The 15,488-nt window shown below is 38.2% G+C and overlaps 1 protein-coding gene across 5 annotated transcripts in view; it reads right to left on the bottom strand.

Moving 5' to 3' along the window:
* Positions 1 to 5,933: 5,933 nt before the first annotated feature.
* Positions 5,934 to 15,488, bottom strand: part of dachc (dachshund c) — a 34,495-nt gene continuing 24,940 nt past the window's right edge. The window contains exons 7-11 of one of the 5 annotated variants that reach the window (XM_058650713.1): positions 12,896 to 13,083; positions 11,507 to 11,657; positions 9,628 to 9,756; positions 9,370 to 9,483; positions 5,934 to 6,426 (exon numbers count right to left, since the gene is read on the bottom strand). In XM_058650713.1, the coding sequence (XP_058506696.1) occupies positions 6,389 to 6,426; positions 9,370 to 9,483; positions 9,628 to 9,756; positions 11,507 to 11,657; positions 12,896 to 13,083 (620 nt within the window). In that variant the 3' untranslated portion in view covers positions 5,934 to 6,388. The remainder of the gene's footprint in view (positions 6,427 to 9,369; positions 9,484 to 9,627; positions 9,757 to 11,506; positions 11,658 to 12,895; positions 13,084 to 15,488) is intronic. The other 4 variants (XM_058650715.1, XM_058650714.1, XM_058650716.1 and 1 more) reach the window with 4 other exon arrangements.

Here is a 15,488-nt window from a genome sequence, read left to right on the forward strand (position 1 = left end):
GACCCCATTAATGATCGGTCAGTTCAGTTCATGTACATCAGGTCAGAATGACAAAGCTCCAGTAAGTGATATTCCAATATTCGTGCCAAATTTTGTGTATGTGATTCTTTATCTTAGTTTTGAATGGTACTTGTCTTTTTTGTCACCACAGTCTCAAAGACCTTGAATTAGAGAGTGAACTGCAGAGGGCGCTGTTGCCTGAATATTCTTTTTTATTTACTCAGAAACTTACATCACATTTCCTGAAAAATATTGATATTCCTGATCCTGACATGGAATATTGACGAGTTATCCATGCAAAAAACATTTCTTACAATTTGCAAGAACATAAATAAATATATATATTTTTTATTTTTAAAGAAATGTTTTATCACTTATTTTACTTTTTAAGTTTTAACAGTAATATAAAAAATCCACACATTAAAAGCCACAGGAGACAACAAAAGGAAACAAAACAACTGTTATCTGTCAATATTCTTGTATTCTTACCATATATTTATAGCTATATACATAAAGTCTATGTCAATACATTTTGATCAGGCGTTTATTTAGTCATAAAAACATTCCACTTTTCACAATCCCCTTTAAGATAAAAACAAGATGTGCGTAAAGATCTTCCAACGACAAAGATTTCCTTGACAATGACTCACGATTTTCTAAATTGAATCCCTAAAAATTCAATTAAAAGCTGACTGTTTCAGTGCAAGAGAAAAACAAATACATAATTATTGAAAGGTAAATTTATTTGCAGTGAACACCACTTAAAACCAGCTGTTTGGTGGTTGTTTTTACAACAGTAATGTCATTATCACTCACTCCTTCTCTTACAACTGGGCCGAACAATAATGAAAATATAAAATAAAGGCCTCACTCTCACTATACTCAGATTCTACACGAGATCTAATTAAAAGAGAAAACACTCTTGAGTTGTAAATGAAAGAGTCACAGCCCCCAAAAATAAAAGCACTCGTTTTGCAGAATGGCCCATTTCGGGACAGTGTTTTGTATATTTTAGGAGACAAAATAAGTGTGTGCATCACTTTAATGTTGAAGCAGGTAAAGGTTGGGCTAATTTTAGTCCCTTTACATGCTGCTGCTGCTGTACACAGAGCGAGGCAAGGAAACGGGAGCGTCCAGAATTATCTGAATCTTCAGGAGCTCTGTCATGCTGGATGCATTTTAAGTAGCCTCATTTTAAAGAAAAGTTGCAAACATGCACATCTGGCTGCACTTTCTGACTGATTAGTTTCACTCCTGTTTGGTCCCTAATGGTGAAGACTGGTGAGGAATATTCACTGAATCATTTTAGGATTCTGTAATTTATTCTTCATTATTTATTATGCTATTATACTGTAAAGTTTCTGCAAGCTCTCTGTCTTTTATGTGGTTGAATAAAGGTTAATTTAAAGGTACAGTGCGTAAACATCCCTCACCTCATCCTTCTCTTCAAAGTGTGTTGGAGAACGTACTCTATGCAAGCCTTTAGTTAGCATCAAAACTCAAAAAGATGTTTTATTTTTGTCCATTGTAGGCTACTGTAAATACATGGTGGATCCAAAATGGCGGCCCCTGTGACGATGACTATAAATGCTAATTTCTGCTGATTTAAAACAAGTTCACTTAAATTTGACTCACTGGGCCTTTAAACAAGAACAATTGTTTATTAATTGTTGTATTAATTATGATTTGAATTCACTTTTTTCTTTCTTATTCTTGTTTTCAGTGACCCATATTTCATAGATTTGTATTTTAAACTTCAATATTTACCTGTGTACATTGTAGATTCCTATATATACCTGGGTTAGATTTATTTTTTACTTAAGATTCATCAAGAAACTTGCATTAAACGATTCATTTATCAAACATATGTCTCTTGGATAGAGCTGCTTTACCTGTTCAAAGTGACAGTTGTTACAGAAAAGGCAGTTAAAAGAGTCATATACACTCATTCTTATTGTGATAGTATGTCATATTTAAAAAGTAAGTTCCCTCATCAGAAGTCTGACAATCTTGTCCTTTAGGGTTTAATTTGCTTTTTCTGTAGTCTATATGACAAAATTATAAATACATTAAGTATTTATTGATTAGGTTTTTATATTCTTCTACTGTAATGTCTAAGTTAAAATTCTTATAATGCTGCAGTGTTTGTTTAATTCCCATTCTAATAGAGATTTGGATTAAATTTGACCAGTTTCACTCATAAAACTTGTCACAATTGACCGAAACACAGTAAAGAGCAGTGTATTTTTCTTTGAAGGAAGTGACTTTTTGTCAGTTTTACTTACTTTCTTTCAATCCCAACTTCTTCTGATGTTGTGGGAATGAGCCATGTATCTCACTGTTCCACTGTTTTATGATCAATGGGCATTTAATCTCTGGAAATTAGTGAAAAAAAAACTTTATTTATGGGTGAAGTGGAGGCCCTTAAATGTGGAAACATTTAAACCAGTAAAAGCATTTTTGCACTGGTGGTTATGACTCACTCAAGCAGGTGGAGACTTTATCGCCCCATTGACCACTCCACATTGAGAACCAGCACTTGAAAAACATCACTAGCTGGAGTCACACGTCTTGCTCAGAAGTACTACGTCAGCAGGGCGGACGCTGCAGCTGGATGATCCACACCTGAAGAAGGACGGCCTCTTTTTCTCTCTCCACTCCGCACCTCAGACAGGTCATTCCCAGGCCCTGAAGCACCGGTTTAATCAGATTTGAACTTTAGCGGTGTCATATTCGACCTTTCTGCTAAGTATGTGATATGTGTTTATGGCTTTTGATACGTACAGCACGAGCACAGAGAGTGTCTCATCCCTCTCAGCCATGTGGTCACACTGGTAATTATCGTTGGGGCCTTGAGCAGGATGTGGCTGCACAGAGTCTCAACTTAATGACTTTTTCTTATGGACACAGTGTCATATCTTGTCGGGGTCCAGACTTCCTTTGCGTCGCTCCTGCTTTGTCTTAACCCGACAGCACTGCTGCCAGTTTTTTATGCGCACATCAAACGGCACGTTTGCACCTTCTGAGTCTGGGCCCCGGCGATTGCTCCTGAGCCGTTAGATCCAGTGCTTATGTTTTGTACAAGTACATTTATAAAGATATGGCGAACAGCTGTCTAATAGTGTTGTGTTTCCCAATCACCCACAGATGCAGCGTGTGCAGTATGTGCATGTGTGTGTGTGTGTGTGTGCTACTTCCCATTGGTTAGTTCCCACCCCATTAGGTCTATTTGGCTGCTGGTGGTCAGATGTGACTGCAAAGCAGAGGCTCAGGAACAGCTTGCTAATTGTGTTTCAGACCTTCTCTGTCACTGATGTAGGAGTGAGGTCTAAAAAGGTTGCTTTGCCCCTGTTCTCAATCAAAGATAATAAGATTAAACAGTGAAGAGACGCGTGCATGCGCATGTGTGTGTGTGTGTGTGTGTGCGCACGGGCGCGCGCGCTTGTGTGTGCTTACCAATAAAGAGACTCCAGATTTGGAGACAGCCTTGACTCCTGCTGTTTGCTTTGTTCATTAAGAGGAGATGAGCAGATGGTTTGCTGGTCTGTTGTGCAGTACACACATGAGGACACACACACATGCAAATACACATACATGCATGCTCGGTCCTGTCACCTTAGCTTTATCCTCCATTTATCTTTTCCATTACACATCTCTCAGCAGGACAAAGCTACTCAGTGAATTGTGAGGGATGTGTGTGTGTGTGTGTGTGTGTGAGACAGAGAAAGAGTGGAGATGAAGTCACAAACACTGCCTGTAAAGGTGGTCAAAAGCTGATGACTCATTCACACGTTCATTTCTGTGAATCATTGCTATTCACTTGTCAGCCACTCTGTATTCAGGAAGAATTGCTTGTAACGGAGGTATTGTTATATTCCTTGCAACACAGCTTATCTGCCCGCGTCCAGGAAATGACACATGGCACGTTTCTTTTTTCTCTCTCTCTTTTTTTTGGCACAGCAGCTTCAGAACACAGTGTGTGTGTGAAATGTGTATTATGTACAAGAGTGGAAAACTTAATTTTACCTGCCACCTACTCTTCCTGGGGGGAAATGAAATGCTTTCAATGTGTTTAGCGGCATTTTAATCACAGAGGCCCTCGCGTAATCTGTTACGTTTTATATCAAGCACCTGTCTAAGATAGTGTTGAGCTCTCGATTATCGCCAACGTTCAAATACAGTGGTCAACCAAAGTCACAGGAGGCAGATTTATATCCAATAAGATAAATTTGCTGTCACCCTCCTCCTCTTCCTCACATATACTTCAGAATCATAAAATAAACCAAAAATAAAAGAAAAACACATCTATTTTGTGACTTCAGTATCCCTACTATGTTTTTTTTTTTTTTTTTTTTTAAAGCATTATAAAATTAGTCATAACTTTGACTCAACAAAGCCTGAATGTGTGACCTATAACCACACATACCCAGGATGTCCATATAAGGAGTTGTGTATTATTCCCATGGCAATTTACCAAGAGTGCACCTGTGGCACTGATCTGTGCCGTGTAAGCACTAAGGGTTATGTAGAAAATTCAAGCGTCTGTACTTTACTTTGTTATTTAGATTTCTAACAACTTTTACTTTACTTTCCCCTAACTATCTTTGTTACTTGTTACTACCAAATAATATCAGAAGAAGAAGAGTTAATGGTCTGTGTTTATATAGAGCTTTTGATGAGCTGCTTTACACTATAGTTTTCACCCATTCACATGCTGCAACATTGGGTTAAGTGTCTTGCTCAAGGACATATAGACTAGCAGGAGCAAGGAATTGAACCCACAACCTTTCAGTTGAAAGACAACTCGCCGTACCACTGATCCACCATGGCACAATCCTACAGTAACTGCTCACTTTTTTTTTTCTGAAAAAAAAAAAAAAAGACTTCTACCAAAGTAATTTTCTTGTAAGACACATACTTTTACCATGTATATATTATACATACTTATCGTTTTAACCTTTGCTTTACTTTTAGGAGTACTTGTTGTGGATCTGCACATCCTCAGCCCCTCTCACTCTGACCTGAATTCCTTTTGATATTCAAGCAAAGCGGTGGCCGGCTGCCTGAGTTAAAGTGTTTCCCTCTAAAATAACTCACTTAACAAAAGGATCTGTCTCATCCATTATGTGTCCTCGGTGAAACGCTCCCTTTAGGAAGGCATTTTAGTCAGTGACGAAGTGCAATTAAATTGTTTAAACATTTAATTTATTAAATTAGCGCACGGAATTTGTCTCAAATTGAACTCGGGGAGTTCTACGTCTCTTCTTTTTTTTTCCTTTTAAAATAGTTGTTGATATTTGTAGCTTATGCTGTGTTTGTAGCTGTGTAGCCACATTGTGGACGATAAAAGTTTAACCTTAAATGAAGATTCATTAGTTTAATCTGCTCCACTACTACTATTACTACAAATTTGCATACTATTTAAACTTTTTATTATTTGTTTTTAAAGTGCATAATGCTACAATAAGTGCAGGGAAAAAGAACAATAAATAAATAAAGAAGAGAGAGGCCGCGCGGGGCCTCAGTGGTGCATCGTCGACATGTTTTCACCAAAGGACAGTTTACGCGTGACCCTGCTCAGCAACTTCCTGTCCGACCGTCCACCCGTCAATATTTACGTGCCTGTTTTTGAAGATGGAGCAAGGATCGATGCCACTCCCCTCATATATGTATAGACATGCAAACCTATGGACGTCCCCGTCCCTGTCCCCCATCCTCCTCACGTGTGACACAAATCTCAAGGGTTTAATGCATCACTTAATGCATTTGTCACCAAAAAAAGAACAAATAAACACGAGTCACAGAGGTGTGACGTACGTACAAAGTCCATAAAACCATCTTTTTTCACACACACACAGACAGACAGTTAAATAAATGATGCAGAAACGAGACGATTCGATAAAAAGGATTTGTATTGTATGTATTGTCAAACTGCACTACTGCATAACATACACAATACAAGTCATCGACTGACTGTACAACATGCCGTTCTTTTTTTTTTTCTTTTCCTGTTTTGTTTTGATAATAATAATAATAATAACAAAAAAAGGATGACTATATATATGTACACAACTCTGTTACAAGTCAGATTAACAGCAAAGACGAAAACAAAAAAGAAAGAACTATGGTCGTTTTCATCTTTCATCTTTCATGGTAAAACCTCGATTGAAAGAAACACAGTTTAAAACACGTAATGATGTGAAATAAAGGACTGTTCCCACTATTATGGCCAAGTGTCGGTGATAACTGCAATAAATTAAACCAGAGAACAATGGAGGAGTTCATGATGTCTCAGATGCCACTGCGCGTGAGGCATGCCTGTCCATTGTGAGGAATCTTCATCATCCATTCATCCATTCATTCATCCATCCATCCATCCCTCCTTACTTCAGTACATCCCAGCGGTCTGCAGGAACACTCTGCCCTCTGAAATCCAAAACAAATAAAAAGCAAAATTAAACATTTTAAAACACTTTGTTTAATTAAAAAATGGAAAGAAAAACACATTGACTGTAACAGCAGGATGAAAAATACTTTTCACTGAGGCCGATTCTGAACAATTAATCACTTTCAAATCAAAGTCGCAGTTTGAGACAATGCAATTAGCAAAACGCAGAGGCTGCAATTTTCCTGCGTTCTGTGCCAATGTGAGAAGAAAAAAAAAATGCAATACATAGAGTAAACGATAGACACAATTCAGTTGTCAAAGGGTTTAGGAGTTCATATTTGGGTGGTATCTCATGTGGTGATGCTCCATCCTGCCTATAATCTCTGGCAGTAGCAATTCAATCCATTATTAATCGATTAACAACAAGCTCTCTGAGTTTTCAACTTCTTAAATTTCTTCTTAGATTTCTTTGCTCCAAATAACCAAAAAACACCATTAAATCTGATCAATTGTTGGTTTGTGGACAAAACCATTGAACATTTTCTTGCCCTAACAGTGAATCAATCAATCAAGTAAATGATTAAATACTGAAAATAATCCTTAGTTGCAGCCCTTATCAAATCTAAGTACATATTTAGCAGAAATTTTACTTTACTAAAAGTTATATAGCAAGTAAATTGCACTATATGTCCGAAAACCTGCTATATTTTACCCAAATTCTTTAGCCCTACATTTTATTTGAACAATTATATCAATATTTCATATAACTATAACAATATCTTGTTTTTTGTAAGCCTCAGTTGAGAATGTTTCGGACCCTGACAGACAATTTCCCTTTAAATGAGTTTGTGAATTTCTTCTGCTTTTCTTTTCTCCGTATAACAATAAGTGATTAAGACATTTGAGAACATCATCAGTTCCAGGTTTGGGGAAACACTGAACAACATTTTCTGACATTTTCTGGTCCAAACACGAAATGTATTCATCAAGAAAATAATTGACAGATGAATCAAATCTGAAAAGAATCATATTAGTTGCAGAGTTTATCAAATCTGTGTCAATATTAAACTCAAACTTGACTTAAAAAGTTGCATCATAAATCAAATCGCACTATAAAAGAGACATTTTACCCAAAAATGCCTTTTTTTAAATATATGTATATATATATATATATATATAATTACAGAAATATTTCATATAACTAGTGAATAAGGCCTGACACAGCGTCGTAATTAATAAAAGATCTTTTTTCTTGTAAGCCTCAGTTGAAAACGTTTCGGCCCCTGATCCTTATTTTTGGGTGATAAAACTTCCCGGGTACAAAGAAAAACCACATCCTGCCCCTGCTGTCTGACAGACAATTCCCCTTTAAATGATTTATTACCGCGTGTTAATTATGCAAATGATGTCCAAACAAACTCGTCACGAGGACAATTAAGACAGCCGTTAATTAGTGGTCCGGTTTTCTTCGTGCTTCACTGACATTCAATTAAAAAAAAATCGTCTTTGAACAAGCTCGCTTGGCTCGTGCGCCGGCCCCCGGCACGACCGGGGGAGCAGAGGTGGAGCCGGAGCCGTGCTCTTCTTTTGATGAGGCCGCCGGCGCCGCCGAGAGATCTCTGCCATTTCTTTTTCTGTCCGTTTTAAGACGTTACGTGTGGGACTTTCTCATTAATCTAGCCCCGTGAAGAACAATAAATGTTGGCAAAAAATAAATATATTAAAAAGCCACCAGGCTCCATTAAAACGGTAGCCCCAGCGAAAACTGCCTCACGCTTCATTTAATTTTGTTCATTTTCTCAGGAGCGAGACGGACGCCCTCCCCCGCAAAAACCAGCCACGACTCTTCCGGTCGACTGGAAGCGTCGAGAGCACACGCAACGCAGGAGTGAAATAAACCCACAAACAGCAGGTACATCACCGTTCATTTCACTAACGCTGCACCTGATTTTATTTATTAACAGTTTGACAGTCAAGTTGTTTGTTGTTTATTCCCACAAACTCGGTGTCGTGCCTTTACAGACACTGAAACACCAGTTTGTTTTGGGAAAATGTTTGTTTTTAAGCAGGAAATAGATCACGACGGAGTATGAGGGCCAAACAGAGAAGGAAAAAATTTAGAATGTTTCGAGAATATAGTTGTAATGTTAAAAAAGTCGCAACATTACAAGAATAAAGTCATAACATTATGAGAATAAAGTCGCAATCTTTCAAGAAAAAAGTCAGAATCTCTCAGGAATGAAGTCGTAATATTAAAAGAGTCGTAATATTACGAGAATGAAGTCGTAACATTATGAGAAAAAAGTCGTAATATTTCAAGAATAAAGTCGTAATATTACGAGAATAAAGTAGTAACATTATGAGAAAAAGGCTGTAATCTTTCAAGAATGAAGTCGTAACATTATAAGAAAAAAGTCGTAATCTCTCAGGAATAAAGTCGTAATATTATGAGAATGAAGTCGGAATATTACGAGAATGAAGTCGTCACATTATAAGAAAAAAGTCGTAATCTTTCAAGAATAAAGACGTAATATTATGAGAATGAAGTCGGAATATTACGAGAATAAAGTCGTAACATTATAAGAAAAAAGTCGTAATCTTTCAAGAATAAAGTCGTAATTTACGAGAATAAAGTCGTAATATTATGAGAAAAAAGGCGTAATCTTACGAGATTAAAGTCGTAATATTATGAGAATAAACTCGTAATAATAAAAAAGTCGTAATGTTACAAGAACGAAATCATAATATTACGAGAATAAAGTCGTAATCATAAAATGTGTCATTATTAACCCTAATCTTGTAATATTACAACTTTATTCTCATAATAGTACGACTTTATTCTCAAAAAATTCGATTTGTTTTTTCTTTGTTGTTTGGCTCTAATACTGCATCGTAATAGCTCAAGAGCATTTATAAAAACTTTTTTTTCCGGTCTCCTCTGCACAATGAGGCAGCTGTGCTCCTCGCGTCTTCACTCGTACCTTGTACTGACGCCTTGGTGTCCTGCCTGTTGTCGTCGTGGTTACTCCCGTCCACGTCCTGGGTCACAGATTCTGTGTGAGGAGCTGCTGCCGCCGCCGCCGATGATTGATGGCCTGTAGTGTGGTCATTAATTAATAAGGGCACTTAATTAGAGGCTGATGAAGAGTGGAGCCTAAGACTTGGTGACATTTAATATGAAAATGAGGCAGAAATGACAACATTTAGCGCGATGAAGAAGTTAAAAAAAGTTAGTGTACCTGTGTGTGTGCTGACGGTGTGCAGGAGGGTGTGTTCTGCCTGATCGCGGAGTTTCACCTCCTCCTCCAAAGCCTCCTGTAGCCTCCTTTTATTCCTCTTCTCCTTCTTCAAGCGCTTCTGGATCAAAACTACATTGAAGAAGAAAAAATTTCACATTTACAGTCGGATGTTTTCTGTCAGTGTGTGCGGCCAATACTCAACCGGCTCCCAGTGCATTAAAGAAGAGATTTATAAATCCTTTTTATTTGTGTATAAATGTCTAAATGGTCTGCAGTCTCTAAGATCAGCTGATGCTCTGAGCTGTTCCTAAATTGCAGCTGAAGCTCAGAAGGGACCGGGCTTTGCACAGTTGTGGAAAGGACTGCCATTAAATCTCTTTAAAGACAGTGTGAGTCTGTTTTTATGCACTTTCTAAGGTGAGATGTCGTTGTCTACACATGTGTTTGACGTTTTTCTTTTGTCATTTATTTCTCTTTATTTATTGAAGTACTACCGTACAGTATTTTGGTCAATTGGATTGGATAGTGAGTGCATAGAGAGTCTGTTAGAGGCATCAATGATGGTCCAACATTTGTTCATGGCAACAATTTACAGTATAGTACAGTAACAACATGGTCATTATATGGCCACATGCTAGAATAGAACAGAATAAAATCGAGCCTGGATTTCTTTCGGAAAAAGTCCTTTTAGTGAAACATCGGGGTGAATTTAAATAGCATTTTTTAAACTGCTTGATTGATAAATGTGTAACAATGTGTCCTGATTTTTCTGTTACTGAGGTCATCCACAGTGTCCACAATGTAAAGTAAAACACAGATGGTTGGATGATGGAAATCGTTACAGTTCAACTGATGGTGGTTATTAATGGTGTGTCAGTGTTTCTCAAACTTTTTTTATACCAAGTTCCACCCTCCGTCTTTTGACACGTCCATAAATGAAGACTAACAGCCAGTCAGAGTTCTCTTCAGATATCCTTTCTATTGCATTTCTACTTATACTGCTCTTATTGTGTGTTCTTTTATTACTTTTAAGCATTTATCTATTTTAACTATTTACATATTTTGACTATTATCTCAGCATTCGTGTGGACAGCAAAGAACACATGACAATAAACGCTTTGAATCTTCAGCTTGAACCGTGTCAGTCAATATTCTCTCAGACTACCGCACTTTAATATGCATGATTAACAACAATACAAAATTAAAAATAAGTCTCTGGATGTTATAACCATAATATCCAGCCTCATAAACCTCTCAACATTACCTGGATAACACTTATTTACTTATCGCTCCACTATAACTAATATTATATGACTAATATTACATTTTTTTTTACCACACTATTACCATATATTTACTGTGGTGTGATGTAAATTTGACTGTCAACGCACGACAGCGTCACCGTGATCACACATGACAGACTCGGTCGTATTTTCGGCGACACCTTGCGCGACGACCTCTCCGTCAGGTGTGACCTTTATCGGGGGAAAAACTCAGTCTTTGACTGACACTTCGCTCTCACTGCACTGTGTGTGTGAAAGCTACACGCCAAACTTGATTTAGTGTGTAGTAACACTTCCAGCCTCGGGCTAATTCACCTCTGCAGCTGCTTGGAGAGGCTAATATACAGTAGGTGTCCTCTCATCCTGATCTGATTTTCACGTTCTTGGATGTCCTGTCAGCTTACAAGTGGATTATAGCAACCTGCTTTTGCTGCACAGCAGATTTTTGATTTTTTTTAAGTGTTTATACATGAAAATATGAAAACTTTCAAGTGTTTATAGATTCATAGGGATGGAAATTTGGCACTGGACATTAATAGAATGTAGATTTATAAGGAAAATGTACAGGTTATGAGTGTGACACGGTGTCGACTTACCTCTGTTTTTCTGCTCGATGCTCAGCTGCCGCTCCAACGTCTCTCTGAGCTCCCGCTCTCTGACCAGCTCCAGCTTCAGCTCCGTTCTCTCCAGCTGGTCCTGCTTCTCCTGCGCCCGGGCGTTTTCGATGGCAACCCTCAGAAGACCCTGCTTGGAGACACACAGATGCACATCAACAGGTTACACACTGGACCAAAAGCCAGGAGACGCCTGGTGTTTCCTTTAAAACACAGAGCGTGTGCACAGTGCACTTTGCGTTACTGTAGTTACGCGATCCTTTGTGCTATCGGAGAAATGACAACAGTTTCTGAAAGCTGAGAAGTTGCATGTTAAAGCCAACGTTTATTAAGTTTAATAATTTAACAATTATTACGGTAATTTCACTCCTGCTGTTTCAGGAAGCCGGAGAATTGGCTTCTGTATATAGTTTAAATTTTTTGGGCCTGTTATTGCACATTGAGAGAATGGAAAAATGTTATTGTAAATGTGTTTTATACTGTTCACATTTCAAATTGAACAGGAAATTTCTGTTGTTCGTGTTTTTCTAAATAAACCTTTTTGTTTTTCTTCATCTAACTAGTGTTAAAACACTATTTTAACATGCAGTAAATTGTAAATAACTGCCAGATATTGGAAGTTATTCTGAAAAAATGGGCAAAAGCACTTAAGTACAGGACATTTTCTGGTCCTTTTATGGTTAAAATAAGCAAAACCGAGCAGACATTTTGAGGGTTAGGTGTTAAAGGGTTAATCGAGTAATCGTTTCGTCCATAAAATGTTGAAAAATATCTATCAGTGTTTCTCAAACCTGGAAATTATGATGTTCTCAAATGTCTTATTTTGTCCACAACCCAAAATTATTTAATTTTAATGATTTCTTTGTGATATGGAGCAAAGAAACCTGAAAATATTCACATTTAAGAAGCTTTAATGACACTTTAATGACAACGACAGTTAAAATAAGTTGCAGTTTATTTTAAAAGAGAATGCAAACCACCGTATTACAAATGTAGAGAGATAAATAATAACAAACCTGCCTCTTCCGAAGGAAAGAATTCAGATTATTGCTCATGAAATCATTGCTGCTCTTTAACTTGGTGCTAAAAGCAGTGCTGCCATTACATCAGGGTCAAACCAGGTGAATAACATGTTTGTTTTTTTTGCCTCCCCTTGTGTAAACCAAACCAGTAAGTGCTTTCAAATGTGACTCTGCCACAACAAAGACAAGTAAAATCTGAGAAGCAGGTCAGCACACGCCCATTCCAATTATGGCATATCTTAAATGTCTGCCATTTACCATTGCAGGAAATCCCAAAGAGTGGCTCATCTCTGTTCCTATTCATCTCCAAGTATAATAAAGTGGTAATAAAGCCCCAGCAGAGCCTCACCTGGATGTTCGTGAGCAGGGTCTCTATGGAGGACAAGCCTTCGGGGAAGATGAAGGGAGTGTGGTGGAGACCTGCTGAGAGCTTCTGTCCCGCAGTGTAGGCTCCCCTCTCACAGCCTTCTCTGCCTGACGGGGGCTTCTGGTAGACTTGTCTATCACAGCTCTCCCTTGTCGCCAAGGAGCTGTTATCTGCGGGGCAAAGAGACATTTTTGATGTCTATCACTGAGGCTAACACAATAATAATAAGTCACATTGTGTTAAAGGCTCCGTTTGTAGCATTTATGGAGGGTTTACAGGTGGAAATTGAATACACTACCCACCAGTTTGAATGAAAAATCACCAGTCTGGCTCTAAACACGACCATTTCCATCGGCGTCCTGGATTAAACTGCTGTTTTTCATCATGGTATTTATTTAAAATGTGTTTTTTGCATATTTGTATAACTGATTTAGATCCAGAAAATTTAGAGCTTGTACTTTTAAGAAGAGTGTGGTCTCTATATCCTGCATTATTTATTAATCTGATTGCCCTTTTCTGCATCATATATATATTGGTTGAATATTGCTTTTGCCCCACATCTCTACACAGTAATGCAAATATAATGTATATAGTGCTTTCTGATTGAGAATATGCCTTGTTTTCCCCATGTTGCATGGTATTTAATTTCTGCCACTAGGCGTATCTCAATCATTTTCATTAGCTTTTGCGGCAGAACTCAAAGCGAGTTGTGACAAATACAAATACCAAAACGAGAAAAACAAATATTTTCTTCTTCAGAGACGGCAAAGCAGATTTGAAATATGTTTTTCTGTCATTTAAGACATTGATTTGTCCTGAAGTGCTGAAGTGGTGCTTAAAGCAGAATTATGCAGGATTTTTATCCTAATTCAACTGCTTCGGAGACATTGTGATGGTTTAATGTCTTGTTGAGGGGGAGGTTGTGGGGCTGCCCCCTACTGTGTTAGCGGAAAATCAGCCTTGCAAGATCAGGAGCCGCCGACCAAGAGTCCCGGAGAACTAAGAGGTCTCAAGAAAGTGCGAGAAACACAAATTGCTTCACGGCACACACCGGGTACCAACTCTAGTCAGTGATAGCGTTATTTTAGATGTTTGAAAAAGAAGCAGAGAAAACTGTTGTCGGGGGAATTGGTAGACGATGGACAGATGTTTTCAATGGTGTCGTAAAAATCTGAAACTTTAGGGGGAGCTCCGTAAAGAAAAAGGTAAAAAAACCTCTCCCTTCTCTTCTCTTGTGTTGTCTGTACTCTGCTATTTCTTTTCTGTTTCTTGTTATTTAGTCAAATGACTGAGAAACAGGTCACCAGCGTTAGATGCTGACTCCACCTGATTCTTCCCATGAGGCAGTTTTTTCCCCCTGGTTCTTATAATTTATGTGTTTAATCGCGTCATGAATCGAGAGGGAGCAGTGGAAGAGTCATCTCAGAAATTATTCACACTTTCTTGCACTTTGCAGTTCGCCCTGCGGTTGAAGTGCAAAGGCCTTTAGGAGGAAGCCTTTTAAAAGGTACTTTAGGTAAGGGGCCTTGCTCTGTGGAGGTCGCCACCTTGCACTGCCAGTTTCTACAGGAAGCCTAAATGGATGTAGTCTACGTGTGTAGTCTTAGCGTGTAGTCTAAGCGTATAGTCTAAGCATGTAGTCTAAGTGTGTAGTCTAAGCGTGTAGTCTAAACATGTAGTTAAAGCATGTAGTCTAAGCATGTAGTCTAAGTGTGTAGTCTAAGCGTGTAGTCTAAATGTGTAGTCTAAGCATGCAGTCTAAGCGTGTAGTCTAAGCGTGTAGTCTAAGCATGTAGTCTAAGAGTGTAGTTTAAGTGTGTAGTCTAAACGTGTAGTCTAAGCATGCAGTCTAAGCATGTAGTCTAAGCGTGTAGTCTAAGCGTATAGTCAAACGTGTAGTATAAGCATGTAGTCTAAGCGTGTAGTCTAAGTGTGTAGTCTAAGTGTGTAGTCTAAGCATGTAGTCTAAGCGTGTAGTCTAAGCGTATAGTCGAAACGTGTAGTATAAGCATGTAGTCTAAGCGTGTAGTCTAAGTGTGTAGTCTAAGCGTGTAGTCTAAGCATGTAGTCTAAGCATGTAGTCTAAGCGTATAGTCGAAACGTGTAGTATAAGCATGTAGTCTAAACGTGTAGTCTAAGTGTGTAGTCTAAGCGTGTAGTCTAAGCATGTAGTCTAAGCGTGTAGTCTAAGCGTGTAGTCTAAGTGTATAGTCTAAGCGTGTAGTCTAAGCGTATAGTCTAAGCATGTAGTCTAAGCATGCAGTCTAAGCGTGTAGTCTAAGTGTATAGTCTAAGCGTGTAGTCTAAGCGTATAGTCGAAACGTGTAGTCTAAGCGTGTAGTCCAAGCGTGTAGTCTAAGCATGTAGTCTAATAGGGCTGCAACAATTATTCGTGTATAGGCCACCATTTTTTAGTTGTTTTTTTTACATTCTTCAGTTAAGAGTCACTAACTCTTACACACTCGACCTTTCATGCGGGTGAACGCAGTTCTATCTTAATTACAACTTACTAATGCATTTACTTTATTTATTGTGCATGAAGTCAAACACACAAGTGGGTGTTTACACTAATTAC

Source organism: Solea solea, chromosome 15, assembly GCF_958295425.1.
Source record: "Solea solea chromosome 15, fSolSol10.1, whole genome shotgun sequence".
NCBI lineage: Eukaryota > Metazoa > Chordata > Actinopteri > Pleuronectiformes > Soleidae > Solea > Solea solea.